This window comes from Temnothorax curvispinosus, unplaced genomic scaffold, assembly GCF_003070985.1.
Source record: "Temnothorax curvispinosus isolate PA1 unplaced genomic scaffold, ASM307098v1 QBEX01010211.1, whole genome shotgun sequence".
In the NCBI taxonomy this organism is placed as follows: domain Eukaryota; kingdom Metazoa; phylum Arthropoda; class Insecta; order Hymenoptera; family Formicidae; genus Temnothorax; species Temnothorax curvispinosus.
In genome coordinates, this window is record NW_020219991.1 from 30,478 (window position 1) to 47,640 (window position 17,163).

A 17,163-nucleotide genomic window follows, 5' to 3' on the forward strand; every position below is an offset into this window, starting at 1 on the left:
CTTAAAAACGACATCTACGACATAACTCACGTAAGAATTATGTGTCCTTTTTTCAAACCAAACAACTTTTGTCTAAAGCAATTTTTTTCTACAATCAAAAATGAAAAAGTTTTGGATGTAATTTGAACAGTCAAATATCGATATCTTATGTAGTTTTAGAAAAAATGTTTTAGACAAAAGTTGTATGACTTGGAGGAGGACAAATAATGGTAAAATCAATTTTTTTTAAATTAATTTTTTTAGGTCACATAAAATCATCGTCATATAAAATTCTATTTTTTTAAATAGAATTGTATGATTTTTTTTACACTGCAATAAAGTTCTCTTTTGTTAAGGAATTTTCTAATATTTTAAATTATATCATGATATTTTTAATATAAAATATAAAATATCTCGTAAAGTATTCACTTTTCGATGACTTTACCTTCATATTTTTACACACAGAATAGTAAATGAAATCGAATAATAATATTAGTTTTTATATTTGCAATTCGCAAATTAAATGCGTCTACAAAATGCAGTTTTTAAAATAATTTTTTCTGTTTTCTTTTTACAACAATCGATTCCTTTCATTATTCTATGTATAAAATTATCGAGGTAAAATCAATCAAAAAGTCAATACGTTACAAAATATTTCATATTTTATATTTAAAAAATATCATTAACAAAATTTGAAATATCTTAGAAAATTCTTTGATTCTTTTATGAGCCTTTTTTCATGTAATCCAATTATTCTGTTTCTATCTGTTTAATGTAACGGTAACGATAAGTTATTTCTTTCAATGAGTAATGAGTAACGGTAACAAGTTGCTTCTTTCAATAAGAATAACGAGTTATATACAGTAACGATGAGTTACTTTTTTCAGTGAATAACGAGCAACGGTAACGTTACTCCCGGAAAGAACGGTTTTGTTGAAGTATCTAAAAATTTAGCTAGATACAGAAAATAATTTTGTTGCAAGATCAAAATAATTATAGCAGGTCGCTAGAGTATAACAATAATTTTGTAAAAAATTTTGACATTTTAGAAATCAGTTTGAACGTTCTACATAATTATTTTGATGGTGCAACAAAATATAATCAAATTACTTTCAGATCTGTATCTAGCTAAATTTTTTGAATTTTCAGCAAAACCGTTCTTTCGGTGTTCTTGCAACGAGAATAACGAGTTACGGTAACGATAAGTTACTTTTTCAATGAGTAACAAATAACGGTAACGAGTTACGGTAACGATGAGTTACTTCTTTCAATGAGTAACGAGTAACTGTAACAAGTTACTTCTTTCAATAAGAATAACGAGTTATATACAGTAACGATGAGTTACTTTTTTCAGTGAATAACGAGCAACGGTAACGAGTTACTCTCGGAAAGTACGGTTTTGTTGAAGTATCTAAAGCTAGATACAGAAAATAATTTTGTTGCAAGATCAAAATAATTATAGCAGGTCGCTAGAGTATAATAATAATTTTGTAAAAAATTTTGACATTTTAGAAATCAGTTTGAACGTTCTACATAATTATTTTGATGGTGCAACAAAATATAATCAAATTATTTTTAGATCTGTATCTAGCTAAATTTTTTGAATTTTCAGCAAAACCGTTCTTTCGGTGTTCTTGCAATGAGAATAACGAGTTACGGTAACGATAAGTTATTTTTTTGAATAAGTGACGAATAACGGTAACAATTGTTACGGTAACGATGAGTTACTTCTTTCAATGAGTAACGAGTAACGGTAACGAGTTACTTTTTTTAAGAATAACGAGTTGTATACGGTAACGATAAGTTACTTTTTCAATGAGTAACGAATTACGGTAACAAGTTACTTTTCAAACGTAACTTTCCCTGATATTATATTATTAATTAATACACCCTAAAATTATATATATTATTAATGAATTATTTATTTATTTGAAATATATTATTATAAAATATTCTTAAAATATAAGTTAGGAGAACTTTGCCGAGTAATTAAGAGCTTCCGCACAAGACTCTCGTATAGTAATGTAACGTAGATCAACGCACAAAAAACGTATAACACCTTAACCGATACGTTTCTCGATACCCTTACAGTCATGATGAACAAATATCTAGAGACGGAGCACGCGCTCTGAATATGCCCCGATACGCGTGCAATTTCAAGTGAGAAGGCATTGGGTGCGTTCAGCCGATACTCTGCTCTGCTAGCCTAGCAATCGTGAGCAGTCGCTCGTTTCCTCTCCTTTTAATCCATTGGGTCAAAAGAGAGGAAACGAGCGACTGCTCACGATTGCTAGGCTAGCGGAGTATCGGCTGAACGCACCCATTCCTGTCTCCGTGTGTACCCTGGAAGTCTAGACTGGCTAGAGTGATCGGTTCAGCGGTTCAGCCGACAGGTTTGATAACCGGCTCATTCGAGACATTAGTAATGCCGAGATAACGATATCGATTGTGACGCAACCGCGAATGCAAAGAGAGATAAATTGTCTAAGATCGCTGACGTCAATTGACCGGCAGCCTTCCTTTCTCTCGTTCGGTGCATCGAATCTTCGGAGAGGTTAACCATGCTGCGAGTGCTCGACCGCTCCATACGCGCAGCGCGGTTGCTCGGGAGGAGCACGGAGATCGTCCGGGTGTCGTCCGCGAGGTATCTGAACCTGCTGGAGTACCAGAGCAAGGAACTTCTGCGTGACTCCGGTGTGTCGGTGCAGAACTTCGCTATCGTCGACGACCTAACCAAAACGAATTCCGCCTTGGACAAGCTACGTGAGTGTCCCGGAGTATGTACATTTGCGTGTGAGAGAGCTCGCGATGCTGATGGCAATATTATTATTACATTCTATCATGCTTTTGCAGTCAACATGTAGCGTAGCAATTATGCCCATGTCTGGCCAATATGTTGACGGTAACTCACGTGGGACCCGATATAATTATATATTCTGCAGCTTTGTGTTTCTTGCAGAGGCCGATGAATTTGTTATTAAGGCTCAAGTCTTAGCTGGTGGCCGTGGCAAAGGATGGTTTGATAATGGATTCAAGGGAGGTGTACATCTTACCAAAGAGTAAGGATCGATGTAATTTAATTAACCCTCTGTCTGTAAATATGTAGGTCTACGGCATCTGAGCCAAAATGATATCTGCTTATAACTGTAAAACTGTAAAACTGTAAAACTTGCAAGCTTGCCAGAAAATATTAAATAAACAATGTTTATCAAAATGACTATAAAATCGTCAATTACAATGTAGACAGATGTTTTGTGAATTTTTTCACATTTTTTAGAATACTTTAAGGTAGGGAAAAATAGCGTCAAACGTGATAGACCTACGTATACACTCCAAGAGTGTAAAAAAACAGACGAAGGTTTAAAATTAAAATTAGTTATAGGATTAGATTTGTGTTAGATCAGTTTAGTGCTTAATTTCTGCTTTTAGAGTCACAAGTTTTGCTTTTCAAACCTTTGTTGTTACATAAAAACATATTATTTAAGTGTATTTTTGTTAAAAGCTAATCAGAGAGAGTAAGATGTGGCCGTTAAACGAGACATTTACCCAATAAACGTAAACAGTATTATATAATTTCGATTCCCTATTTTTCTCTTTTAATAGCCGAAATGCCGTTGCGAATTACGTGAAGAATATGTTAGGTCATCGACTCATCACTAAACAGACCTCAAAGGATGGCATACTGGTGCAGAAAATTATGATAGCCGAATCGGTGGATATCACGCGCGAGACTTACGTCTGTATTCTTATGGATCGTCAGCACAACGGTCCAGTGTTGATAGCGTCTCCAGCGGGTGGAATGGATATCGAAGCGGTCGCAGAGAAGCATCCCGAGCAGATCAAAACCGTTCCATTGGACATTTATGACGGGATCAATGACGAGATAGCGAAAGATGTGTGCGTCTTTCTGGGATTCTCCGATGCGGATATGCTTAATAAAGCCATGTATGAATTGAAAAACTTATGGAAGTTATTCGTGGATATTGACGCCCTGCAAGTTGAAATAAATCCATTGGTGGAGACGACGGACAAGCAAGTGGTAGCGGTAGATGCAAAAATCGCATTCGACGACAATGCCCAATTTAGGCAGCGAGACCTATTTGCCTTGGAAGACGTCAGCGAGAAAGATCCCAGAGAAGTGGATGCGTCGCGATTTAACTTAAATTATATTGGTATGGATGGTAATATAGGATGTCTAGGTAAAGTATATCTTGTTGCTAATATTTTTGCAATAAACAAATTGACTGTTGACCATTTTGAGTGCCATGCGATATGATTGCATTGTTAAAATGTGCTGTTGCAGGTTTGATAATGCACTCAGCTTCTACTGTAATTCTCACAAAATAAGATTTTATATACTGATTAGATTTTATAATTGAAGTAATTTCTTTCAACTTATTAAAAATGGATAAAAAAATTACATATAGTAAGTTTTACTTATCATGCTTACTTTTTGACACGGAATAGAAGAAACGCAAACACATTGTTTAGCATTTTTTGCACAATTTTTGCAATTACTTTCGGCACTCAAACAGTTAAACAACTAAATAAATAGAGAATTACGAAATAATGTTATTACATGGTAGTGTGTTATAATAACTGCGTTCTAATATTTATACTGTCAATACTGAAAATCTATACGTTACGTATACATAGATTTTCAGTACTGGTAGTGAATATCGCCACGCAGTCAATGTATACAACTGTGAGGAACAACATACGAATGATATAATCAGTTAACCTGTAAATATATAAGAATATACTTTTATATTTGCATATATAGTAAATGGAGCTGGCCTAGCCATGGCTACAATGGATATTATTAAGTTAAATGGAGGATCACCAGCTAATTTCTTGGATGTCGGCGGTAGTGTGAAAGAAGACCAAGTTTTCCAGGCGTTTAGAATCCTCAGTGAAGGTATGTAATGCACAGGACGACTTTTGTTAGATACAAACATGAAATGTAAGGAAATTTCTTTTTTTTCGTCAGATCCAAAAGTCAAAGTCATTCTCGTTAACGTTTTTGGAGGTATCGTGAATTGTGCAACGATAGCGAAAGGAATTATCGCAGCATCGCGAAATTTAGGACTTAAAATACCGCTTGTTGTAAGGCTAGAAGGTAAGACCCCAATCTTCTTTCTTTTTTTTTTATTATCTTAAATCTCTTTTATTATTTTTATCATTTATAAGTTCTCTAAATTTATAATCTGTTTATTTTTATTTCTGTTCTTGTAATACAATTTATAAATAAATTGCAAGTATTTTTTAATGATTTATTTCTTAGGTACTAATGTGACAGAAGCCAAGAAAGTTTTGTCCGAATCTGGATTGCCCATTCTTACAGCGAATAATTTGGACGAAGCGGCGAAAAAAGCGGTAATCTCAGTAAAAGCATAATAATATCAGTATACTATCGACTTATATTTATCTAAGACTGGATACCTGTGGTTTTAATGTAAAGAAACAATAATTTTACGCGAACAACTTGGAGCAAATGTTACGAACGACTTTTTTTTAGAATGTTCTGTGCGAATACTGTTATTTCGATTAATTCATATACTATACGATTTACGGATTCGCATATGTTCAAATACGCATCTAAAATGTTGCGTGTTATATGTTGTTGTTGACCTTTATTTTCAATTCAATCATCATCCATAGGCATATACATTCCGATTACACTTCTGTTAAAATTGGATTAATATCTCCAAGATTATAAGTAGCTCTTTTTGCTATAAGGAATCTATAAGGAAGTAAGATCATTAAATAATTTTAAAATTTATTTTAATCCTGTTATAAAACGAGATCGGAATGTGTATATTATCGTGTTGGGTTGTGTTTGTGTAGTTTAAAATCACTGATAAAGACATTTAACATTTATAAACCTAGTTATATGAATACTAGAATGATATTGAATGCAGGTTTAGGTTCTGACTTAGTCTCAAGTTGTCTCTTAACATTTATTTCGTAGCTAAATCAAACGATAGACGATGTAGGATTTCCATTTGATTATTGTTACTTGATTATAATTTACGTGGTTAATTTATTATGCGATTATATGATTTGTTTTTGTGATCCGCTATTAAATAATGGACAAATGGTCGCATTAATCCGCGTCATAGACTTATATAATAGAGCATTGCCATTGGAGAGCTTCCGGCAAGATCTGAAGGACACAAGATATGCTTGCGGAAACGCTCTCCTTTTCTAATTGTGTCGATTAGAAAAGGAAAGCATCTCCGCAAGCATATCTTCTGTCCTTCAGATCTTGCCGGAAGCTCTTCAATGGGAATGCTCAGTCTATTATATACGTCTATGAGCCGCGTAGTTGGATTTGGCGGCGTTATTGAATTGCTCATGCATGTATATATACGTATACATCCGATACATACATTTTATATCCTTTTTTTAGTTTTGTAACTATGTTGTAAATATATTTATTTTTATCAGGACTTAAATTGGTTTATACTGAAAGAGAAAATAAATATATTTCTACATCTCTTTAATAAAAATTCTGATTCCTTTTATATATATATATATATATATATATTTTTTTTTTTTTAGTTTAATTATTTATGCTTTAAATCTCCTGCACATTTGTGACAATTTTTATTTTAACTATAAGATTTAACTGAAATCTATGCAAAACTCGATCTTCTTTAAAGTATATCGTTATCTCCCGCAGTTTTGTTATTTTAGTCACATATTTTTCTACGTTTGAATATTTGTAATGTTTTTTCAATTCACATGGCATTTTTTTATAGTTATTATTGTTAGATCAAGGATGACAAAGTTCATAAATAAGGCTTTATGTCGCTTAATCATCTATGTTAATCGCCGGCATCGAGAAGTACCTGAGAGTCAATTAAATCTCTGAATTCTGGCGAAGCGAGTAACCTTCGTATTCGAAGACTGAATCCTGTGTTCGCCAATCGCGCGTGCTGTCGCGAGAGGAGGAGCAATAGCCGCGCGTGAACGCGCAATCGACTTTTCGCCCATGTATGGTATCCGCGTCTTTATAAGTAGAAACTCTTTCGCTGGGCCGAGGCGATAACTCGCTTTGAACGGGCGGCGCTCGCCTGAAGAGAACGGCCCATACATGGGCAGTGATTTTTAGCATAAGGCCCCGATTGTAACAGACTATGACTTTTTCTATCTTTCGAATGGCGTGCGTTAGTGTGTCGCACTTTTTATAACTAGGCATACAGATCTCGATGCGCGTAACGTAAAACGTAAAAATGTTCGGGGAGAGAGGAGAAGAATTTAATTTAAAAATAAAGCTTTACACTTAGAATAATCGTTTTGTTCCTCGCTCTTTAAACATGATAAACATGATAAATATTTTCCGACAGCATCAGTTTTCACCTATTCATCTCAAAATCTCAGATACTTGTTTTTTGGGATCTACTCATTTTTTCAAAAAATGTCTGAAAAATCTTAATGACGTCTTATGCCCCTATTTTCGACATTGTGTTATCTGAGTTATTTTCTCCAGGAAGGAACTCGGAGGCGATTGCTAAAACCGCATATAGAAGGAGGGGATCGTCTAGGTGACGAAAGAACTTAATATCGCGCATAATGGCATAGCGCGTAACAATGACCGTCTTAGTTTTCTCTTCAGTGTCAGGCCAACGGCCAGCGGGTGACCGACTCGTTTCGTTTTGTTTCCCTTGTATACAAATTTAAACCCGATCCTCTTCGCACACACGTCTCTGCGTCTCTCCCCGAAAGGGAGAGTGGGCGTTGGCGGTGGCGGGACCGGGGAACGATCCCTCCCGATTTGTGCGTGTGCGTATATATACATATATATATATAGATCGACCCCCTGCCCCTCGGCCAAGGGGGCGGCGAGGGAGCGCGTTACTATTCTTGGACGACTTTACGGATCCTGAGTAACTTCTTTCGACGTGTGTTCGACTCTCGGCTCGCAGACGGCGTAAACGTCAGTAATCGCCTGCGAACCGCGCCGTGCCGATCGAGATAGCGCCGCGTCAATCCGATCTGAAGAGATCGCCGCCCCGTGTGACTGCATGTAAGATCCGCGCCGGCGTTCGATCCGATTCCGTTGCTCGCGATCGTGATTAACTTTTGAACCGAGCACGATACCGGACTGCGAGAGCAAATGAAACGGGCCCAGATAACACAGTGCCTAAAATTTGGACATAAGACGTCTTAAAGACGACTTAAATGACGTCTTTATGACGTCTTATGTCCCGATTTTGGACATTGTACTATCTAGGGGGAAACACAATGTTGATTCAACTTTATTTTTGCTTTCACGACAAAGTCTGAAGACGATCGACGGTTGTTCTCGTTTTAAGATAACGAAACAAACCTATCATCGTTTTGGTCTTTTGGTAGAATGTTGCATTGTATTAAGGATTTCGTTTATATCTTTTCGTTTTCTTAAAACTTATTTATATCTAATTAAAACGCGCGGTAAACTTTTATTAAATAGAATTTGATTCTATCACACAATTTGTCATTACGATATTATGCTTGATGAGTATGTGGTATTATCGTTATATAGTATTACGAGTTTTATCTGAAGAGAGGCGGGCGATCACATAAATCAATTTATCAAGTTTATCGGTGTAACTTGACCTCATTGTTAATGGCAGCGACACCTCGCTGCATGCCTAGTGCTCGAAGTGTTTTCCTTCAAGATTCGTTGGCCAAACAATTGATTTAAATCAACCATAGTGCACGCGTATCGAGTATACTCTAATAGGATAATATCGGTTACAAACTGGTTCCCAACATTAGTTGGTATTTGCAAAATAGATATGTCTTGTGTTTTCTGGTCCATATCGAATTTTAAAATATTGGGCTATGCATATATTTTTTCAAGTAATATTAATAAAACTTATTTTTTATTTCTTTTCTGTTGCTAATATCTCTATGATAAAAAATAATATTGGGCCGATTGTTATTAAATTCTAAACAACTAAGCATACAAGATTTCTAGAAAAATAAATAATATATGGGACTTAAAAATCTATAAAGACCATATTTAAATGTATATAATCTGAAAAAATAACAGGTTATTATTATGACTTAGTTGCAATTATATAGTAAATTGATATAACATTTTTTTGCATCACTTCTTTACCAAAATTGCAAAACAAATTTTTTCAATAAATTTATTTATTTTTCCTTTGAAATACACCATTTATATACATTTTTTAATGTTACAAATGTTAAATTTATTTTATATTTTAAATATTAGTATTATTATATCACAGACATTTTTACATCAAAACACTTTTAATTTTTTAATAAAAAGTATGTACGTTTTACATTATTATTGTGTGTACACATTATATACATTAAAATGTTAATATATTTTTATAATTATAATATTATGCATAGTTTTAAAATAATAAAGTTGTCCATAATTTTTATTTCACTTTTATTTTAAGATATAAAGAAGTATGTAAGAATTACAAATTTAGAAGCTAAAAGGTCTATAAAAATTTTTTTCTATATTTTGAACGTAAAATAAGAAAATATGAGTTTCTAGTTTACGATTTGCCGCGAGAGGCCACATTATTCTTTCCTGCCGTTTTTAAAGACACAAAAGTACTTACATTTTTAACATAAGAGTTTCAATAATTATGTTCAATTTATAGTATAAGATGTAGTCACTGATGATCATATAATTAGTAGTATTGACAAATAATGCAATAATACAAAACCAATATTTCAGTTTTTACCCAATATTGATGTCATTACAGTGTACAATGTTGGCAATTTAATTTATTTTGGCATTTAATTTATAACTGATATTGGTTTTATATTGGGTAATATTGGCCCAATATACCAGGTCATATAATGATATAAATATATATACTTGATATATATTTAACCAATGTATCGCCAAATTGAATAGTGCTACTAGGGTAGAATTAAGGGGGCAAATGCCTCTGATAGACTGATATTAGCTTCGCTTTAAGGAGAAGATGTCGAGTTCATAAGGTTGTACGCAAATCTAGAAATGCTTGTAGACCAATCGTTATATAAATAAATATACATATAGAATGCTTTAGTTTTCATGGGTCAGGTAGTGCTTCGTACATAAAGAAAACTATTTTGAAATGTTTAATATATTATGTCTTTTGCGTTGATTTCTTCTCGATTGTCCCAGATATACCAAATAATCGTCCTAGGTCGTGCAGAAAAGTGTTTCCTTTACTTTCGCGATGAGAGTTGAAATTTTAATGATCTTCTGTTGTTTTTGTAGTAAAATCAAATTGTCGAAGATATTTACGCGCGTAATTTTCTTACGACTCCTTTGCGATTCATTCGCGATCTGTCTGCGCAACTTGCTCGCAATTCGTTTGTCGCATTTTGCAATTTAATTTGCGCGACTCCTCGCCAATAGTTTTTTGTGGACCGCTGATAGAGAATCAGTCGATCGTACGAAGTAAAGAATTCTAGCTGTTGTCTGAACAAACAGGTTTGTGTGTGATTGTTGTCCAATTACCGGAGTATCAAGAATTCATCGAAACAGTGCCTCCATTCTATAAATTTTTTAAATTCTTTTCACGAATTTATAAGCTTGTTCTATATTTTAGTTTTAGTAACTGATATTTCGCTGACTGTGCAAAGTAAATTTGAAAAGTTTGTAAATATAAATAAAAGAAACGATTTAGCATGAATAACAATATTGTGTTAACGCAATAATCATTTTAATTATTATTAAAATATCTTTAGTTTCAATGAATGATTTGACAATATAGATTAATTTTATTTTTATTAGAGAAACATATGTAGGATCCATGATGATTCTTTTTATTTATTCGCATATTATTTGTATAATTAGATTCAAGACAATGCGAATCGTATTTTGATGGTGGGGGAATAGATGAAATCTCTAAATTTTTTTTCGATGACAGCTTGATCGGTTTACGTTTGAGTGAAGTGGTATCTCGAATCTTCTTCTTGACTCTGGAGTGCCGCGATAACAAATCGTATTTTAGCATCATCGTCTGGTAATAACTTTTATAGATAATTATAGATAACAATTATGTGCCATATAAACATATTACATGGCGTATTGACATGAATTCCATTGACAATATAATATTTTATTATAAATTTTATTATATATTTTATTATAAATATATTATATTTATTTTATGGTAATATTTTCAATGCAAGAAGCATCGGAGAACCAGATAAAACCGATAAAACAGATATAAGAACATGATTCATAAATTGCAAAAATCTCGGTTCAGGATATTAAGCATTTCTTATCATTCCGACGCCGAGATGTAAAATCGCGAACTATATCTTATATTATATTGAATTATTATCATTAAGTTATACGCACATGTATTTTGACGCAATGTAAACTAAACTGTCTCTCTGTAAAACGGCAACTTCGATCATGTTATCTATTCAGTGTTCGTAAACAACACAATGTTCGCGCTTATGAAGTTCATCTTTCGGATGTAATATCAGACCTTGGAAAAAAGTCACGTATACGTGCGCGCACCAAAAATAACTTGGCATCTCGCCGTTGCGCTGCGATTCGTAATTTAACGTGCGTCCGATTAATTTTCTATTATGCGCGGAAAATTCGATGGGCCGCTCGAAGACGGTGATATAACTATATAAAGATTTATTTCTCAAATGAGACTGCCTTAATAAATTGAGATAGTTTCTCCTTATCTCCATCGAGATGCAAATCTGAGTAAGAAATATGTTTAAATAAACTAATAATAAATTGTGGAAGAGCGTGCGTAAACAAAAAAGACACACGGGCCATTTCCTCGGGATGCTTCGCTATTTATAATTAGGTACTTTATTTATGGATAGGCCAAACGCGTAAGTCGTGTTGAGGCTGGACAGCTTAGTCGAGCACGTGCGCGAATCTTCACTCGAGCGAAGCTGATCGATTCCGTGCACTTTCATAAGCACCGATTCGATCAATCGCGTCCAAAATACGGAAACTGACACTTTGATGAAAAGTGATGGGCACATCGATTTTCCATCAACTTAAACTTGTATCTGTATATTAAAATCCTTTATTCTTTAAACAGTTGTCTTCAGATCGGATAATTCTTATTTTTCTTTCGTGAAAAGTTCCGAGTTTTTAAATACTATTCGCACTGCGATCGTTCACAAATTACTATTGGAGCATACAAAAATTAATTATCGATATCGACTTTATTTTATGCCGCAAGACATAAGCGATCTTATTCGATCAACTCGATCGCCGGCAATCTTTTAATCATGACATTTCGCGGTGCAGGTGAATCGTCGCTTCGCTGCGAATCAGGACGAGCGACTGTCTCGAAAAGGCGCTTCAAGGTGACGACGACACATCGCTGTCAAGGAAAACCTCCCGCACCAACACGCATCCTGAGTAATCCGAAGCCGCGATCTCCGCTGGTGAAAGCAGATTCGGCGGACTCGTCAGCGGATCGCGTGGAAACGGAGTCTCGCTCCAGCTGATCTCGCGTCAGCATCCCACACACACATACATACACGCACGCACCCATACTGAAGAAGGTGCGTTCGATTCGCCGGCACACATACGTACGGCCGTGCAGGTAAGTTCACCGACGTCCTCTTCTCCCATTGTTGCGCAGATGTGCGTGCTCGTGCTAGTGATGGACACGACGCTCTTACGAGCAACGTCTATTGCTAATTGGCAAATAGACACGTGGGTGGAAAAATGAGTAAACAGAGTGAAAAGAGCAATGGATAACGATAAAGGCGTATAAATGTAATTATGCTCGAACTGCCTTCTTGCGATTATTTACCCGAGACAAATTGACATCGCTTTATAATTTAATTGATGAATTAAACTTGTACGAAATAATATTAATTAGCAATATTATGTAATAATTAAATGAACTTCTATCGTTGTCTAGATTATATTTCATGTTTATATTTCACTTTCGACTGTGATTTGTGATTATCGCGCTTTCGAGAAGGACTCGGTATCTATTGTTTTCACGCGACAGCTGATCGCACGTCTCCTTGTAATAATAGCTCCTAGGCATATTGACATGCGACTGGGCTACGTAATATTCGGCAAGGAGAAAGATCGGTCTTCGAAGGCCCGATAGCAGATATAGTTCCGAGAACAAAGTGAAAAGAAAGAGATTATTCGCGCTAGCTTTCAAAAACAGAGATATTTCGCGTACTTGTATCTCTAATTATATTAAAGTTAAAGGTAGCCACGAAAGAAAAGGGACGTTCTCTTAAATACCAAACCTTACATATATTCACCGTGGAATCCAATTAAATTTAAAGATCTAAATTAAACCCGCGCGTGAATCCGAAGGTCAGCTGGGTATGTCAACAAATAAGTCAATTCTGAGCTAACACACGTGAGCAGCTCTCTTTAAAATTTCAAGTCCACGCCAGTTTGTGCCCATCGCTACTTCTCGAGTCACCAACACAACCGTGCCTCGTCCTCGTCATCGATAGCGCTCGCAACTACCATCACTGTGTTTCCTCAGACACCAACACAGGGGCGCGCACCCCCCCCTACCACCCTCGTACGTGAGAGCGTAGCAGCGGGCCAGCCGATAAAATGAATGAGAATGATAAGTCAGTTAAGTGCGAGAACTCCGCCGAGGAGGAGGAGGACGAGATGTTCGAGCGCGAGCTGGCCGAAGACGCGCAGTGGAAGCGAATACAACAGAACACCTTCACAAGATGGGCGAACGAGCGGCTGAAGGCGGCGAACAAGCACATCGGCGACCTGGAATGCGACCTGTCCGACGGTCTCCGGCTGGTGAGCCTCATCGAGGTCCTCTCGCAGAAACGGCTACCGAAACACAACCAACGGCCCACCTTCCGCTCCCAGAAACTGGAGAACGTGTCGGTCGCACTTAAGTTCTTGGAGGACGAGGGCATCAGGATTGTCAATATCGGTGAGTAAATCCCATGTGCCGGATCCTACACACGCGTCGCAGAATAGATTCGTCCTGTCTTCGTATAGTACTAGGAAGAATCCAATTGATTGATCGTGAGTAGAGAGTGCGATGAAACACCGATGCGTTATGACTTATTAGTGAAAAAAATAATTAATTTAAGAATACACAACGTTATAGCTCCATAATTATTCTAAAGAATATGTATAAATGATTAAATTGGGACAATTGCAATCCCGTAAGTAGTTTGTTAATTTTTATTAAAAAACTTTTATTAAAGGCGGTAATTTTGAGTAACAGCAATTGCCACGTTACTTTCCATATTCAAATAAAGTAATCATTCTCTGAAATAATGATTGTCGACGGAAATATTCGGAAAAATTTATGGAAGCGGATGTTTTTTTTTTAGATAATAATATATTTATTTATGTAATATTCGGCGAAAATTGAGTCTAACGAGTAACTTTCGGTTTACGGCCGATTTTTAGATTATTTAAAATTATGATCCTTAGGTTTTAGATTACAAGCCTCTCGATACGTTACGTTACACCACCACGTGGTAGTTACAATTACCGCGAGTGACATGAACAGAGTCTGCGTCGTTTCACGGATTCTGCGTAGATTGGATTTATCGATCCGTAGATTTTTGCACGTCAGGAATTTATAGGGTTTTTTTTCAAGAATTTGAAGGAATTGTGTGGAAATAACTCTAATAAAAATCGATCGAATTAATACGTGGAGTTATATACTTGGAATAAAATTTGAATTTAAACGTTACGATTTTATTTTATGTTTATTTACACAAACAAGCAATACGTTACAGATATAAACATTGCAGGAAGATACTTTCTCATTCGCGTTTTTTTCGTACTATAACATAAAGCAAGGTTGAGTATTATTTGTTCGTAAGAAATGTAAAATGATTTATTAATAATTGGTCATCAATGTTAATTTATGTCATTTATTTGCTTTAATTCAATAATATGTCACGTTTTTCACTGAATGAGAAATATTATTTGAATACTTGTAAAGTGAAGGCCAATAAACGAGCAAAAATTCTTAATGGGTATTGCGGTTTATGTAATTTACTTTATTTTTCTCTATTATTACTTTTTATTATAATGTATTGAAATTGATTTATTTCTTATTCCTGATTTATTTTAATCTTTTTTATTTATTGTTTTTTGTTCAATTTTAAATTTTAAATTTAATTTAATTATTCTATTTGGCTGATAAAGATTCGGTATAATTAAAACATTTTATTTTATTTATTGTATTTAAGTTAATATATTAATTTGATTTTGTTACATTTATTTTTTCTCGCTCTTAATCACTTTAGAGTATTTTGATACATACGAGCGTGTTCCTCATTTACTTTATTATTATTTAAATTAATATTATTTAAATTACATAATAAAATAAAAACTAAAAAATGATGTTATAAATAATCATGAACTATGAAGATTAGATGACAAGGAAATGTAAAAGCAAATATAATTATCCATTATTTGTAGAAAATGAGTAAATTTAGTAGTAGAAAAGTGTATGGGTACATGTGCGTGAAGGATAGAAGCTCCGTTTAAAATTGAAATGTTGATTCTGGGAGAAAACAAATTACTCGCGGGTGCGGAGAGAAATCTCAAAGAACACTTCGGTATCCCCACACAGTACATTCTCACAAAATAATTTAACTTTTTAAATCGCGATAGGATCGTTTGTTTACGGCGTTTGGTTACGCGGCTTACTGTAATTACATTATTATAAATACAGAATATAATTTTATTTTATTTAAGTGAATTGAAATTAACGCAACAACTGCTAAGCGAAATCTATAATAGCAATTTCAAGTATGTGCTTGTCCGCACGATAAAAAATGTAGTCGAAAGCCATGAAGAGTGATTAATCGGCAAAATTTGAGGACAGGCGTCGAGTAACTAATCGCGTGTTTCGCTTACGTGGAGATTCATGTAGATCTATTTGATAATCCGTAAAAAGAATACTTGCGACTTTTTGCGGCGCGCATTGAGATTTGATCAACATGCGATCGCGAAGTTGAGAAGAAGTTTAACACAATTACTCACGCTCCTCGATATATATATAATATAATTTTGCAACTTTAGAAATAGATTTGAATTTCTTTTAATACCACGACATATAGAGAACGAAAATTTTGTCACGAGATTTCGCTAAACTCTGTCGACGTATAGCGAGATCTCGTGGCAAAATATTTCTTTATTATCAAATAAAAAATGCGCAGCCAGATGTAATAATATGCAGAATTTTGCGCGTCTCTGCATCTGCATTTAGGATCAACCGTTTTAGAGCGCGGATGCATCGAGCGACGAAATATAAAAGCGATTGTAGAGCATGGCGAGAGGGTTGTGGATCGATGACGCTTGCCCGGGCTACCCCGGGAAACCAGAGGATAGCGATGGGATGATGCTGTTCACGACTTCTCGCGGGTGAACAAACTAATCATTATGTCATCGGTCCGTAGATCCCGTTTGTCTATTTAAATCTGGTTGAAAGTCTCGTTAATATGACGTAATTTTCAAATTAAACAAGTCGATACGGACATTTAAGGCATGCGTCAGCTTTCTTGCATCTCTAATCTATTCATTCCGAGAGATGTAGAATCGAATTTTTTCTATACAAGAACACACATCGCAACATCGATATTCTTTAAGTCAGAAAGTTTTGCAAATTTTAGCTTTGAGAATGCAAGCAGGTGAATTAATCCTATTTCAATAAATTTTCTCTAACAAAATTCTAATTTGTAAAATTAAATTTAAAAATATCTAAAATTAGACATTAAAAATTTGTGATAGAAAAACCTAGATATTTAAATCTGGTTGAAAATCTCGCTAATGTGACGCAATTTTCAATGAAATCCATATGGTTTGTCGAGTCTACAGTATCAGAGTCCGACCACGTGTATGTCTGTAACCACTTGTTAGCAGAGAAGAATCTAGGGAGAAGCTAATAATGTTGATTGATATTTCAGTTATGAAAAATCTCTTATTTTCAAATTTTTGTGAAATAAATAAACTGCTCATTTGAGAAATGACAACGTCGTATTTTGAGGTGTCTCATACTTGCATTGGAAGATTAACGACTACTTGACGGCATCATTACAGTTTATCGTATCCTTGAGTAAAATATTTGACTGGCAGTGACGCAATTGAATATATTATTGATGATATCACTATGTTCCCCAACCTGCAATTGTTATATCGCGAAAGTAAGTAAGACGTGCCGATGAATATATGTAGCACGCATAAATGCACAG

At 34.9% G+C, this 17,163-nt stretch overlaps 2 protein-coding genes across 7 annotated transcripts in view; both read left to right on the forward strand.

Annotated features, from left to right (window-relative positions):
- Nucleotides 1-2,243: 2,243 nt before the first annotated feature.
- On the forward strand, nucleotides 2,244-12,327 carry LOC112459906 (succinate--CoA ligase [GDP-forming] subunit beta, mitochondrial). Of its 2 annotated transcripts, XM_025024274.1 has the most exons (7): nucleotides 2,244-2,742; nucleotides 2,939-3,038; nucleotides 3,583-4,178; nucleotides 4,763-4,897; nucleotides 4,970-5,098; nucleotides 5,264-5,355; nucleotides 12,239-12,327. In XM_025024274.1, exons 1-7 carry the CDS (start codon nucleotides 2,541-2,543, stop codon nucleotides 12,299-12,301), a joined length of 1,317 nt encoding a protein of 438 aa, XP_024880042.1. In that variant the 5' UTR covers nucleotides 2,244-2,540; the 3' UTR covers nucleotides 12,302-12,327. The 2 variants fall into 2 exon arrangements, with proteins under 2 accessions (XP_024880042.1, XP_024880044.1); XM_025024276.1 differs by lacking the exon at nucleotides 12,239-12,327 and having other exon boundaries at nucleotides 2,245-2,742; nucleotides 5,264-6,497.
- Nucleotides 12,328-12,449: 122 nt separating this feature from the next.
- The window catches only part of LOC112459901 (filamin-A), a 49,232-nt gene continuing 44,518 nt past the window's right edge, over nucleotides 12,450-17,163 (forward strand). For all 5 annotated transcript variants that reach the window (XM_025024264.1, XM_025024266.1, XM_025024265.1 and 2 more), the window contains exons 1-2: nucleotides 12,450-12,539; nucleotides 13,458-13,874. In XM_025024264.1, coding sequence (XP_024880032.1) covers nucleotides 13,532-13,874 — 343 coding nt within the window. In that variant the 5' untranslated portion in view covers nucleotides 12,450-12,539; nucleotides 13,458-13,531. The remainder of the gene's footprint in view (nucleotides 12,540-13,457; nucleotides 13,875-17,163) is intronic.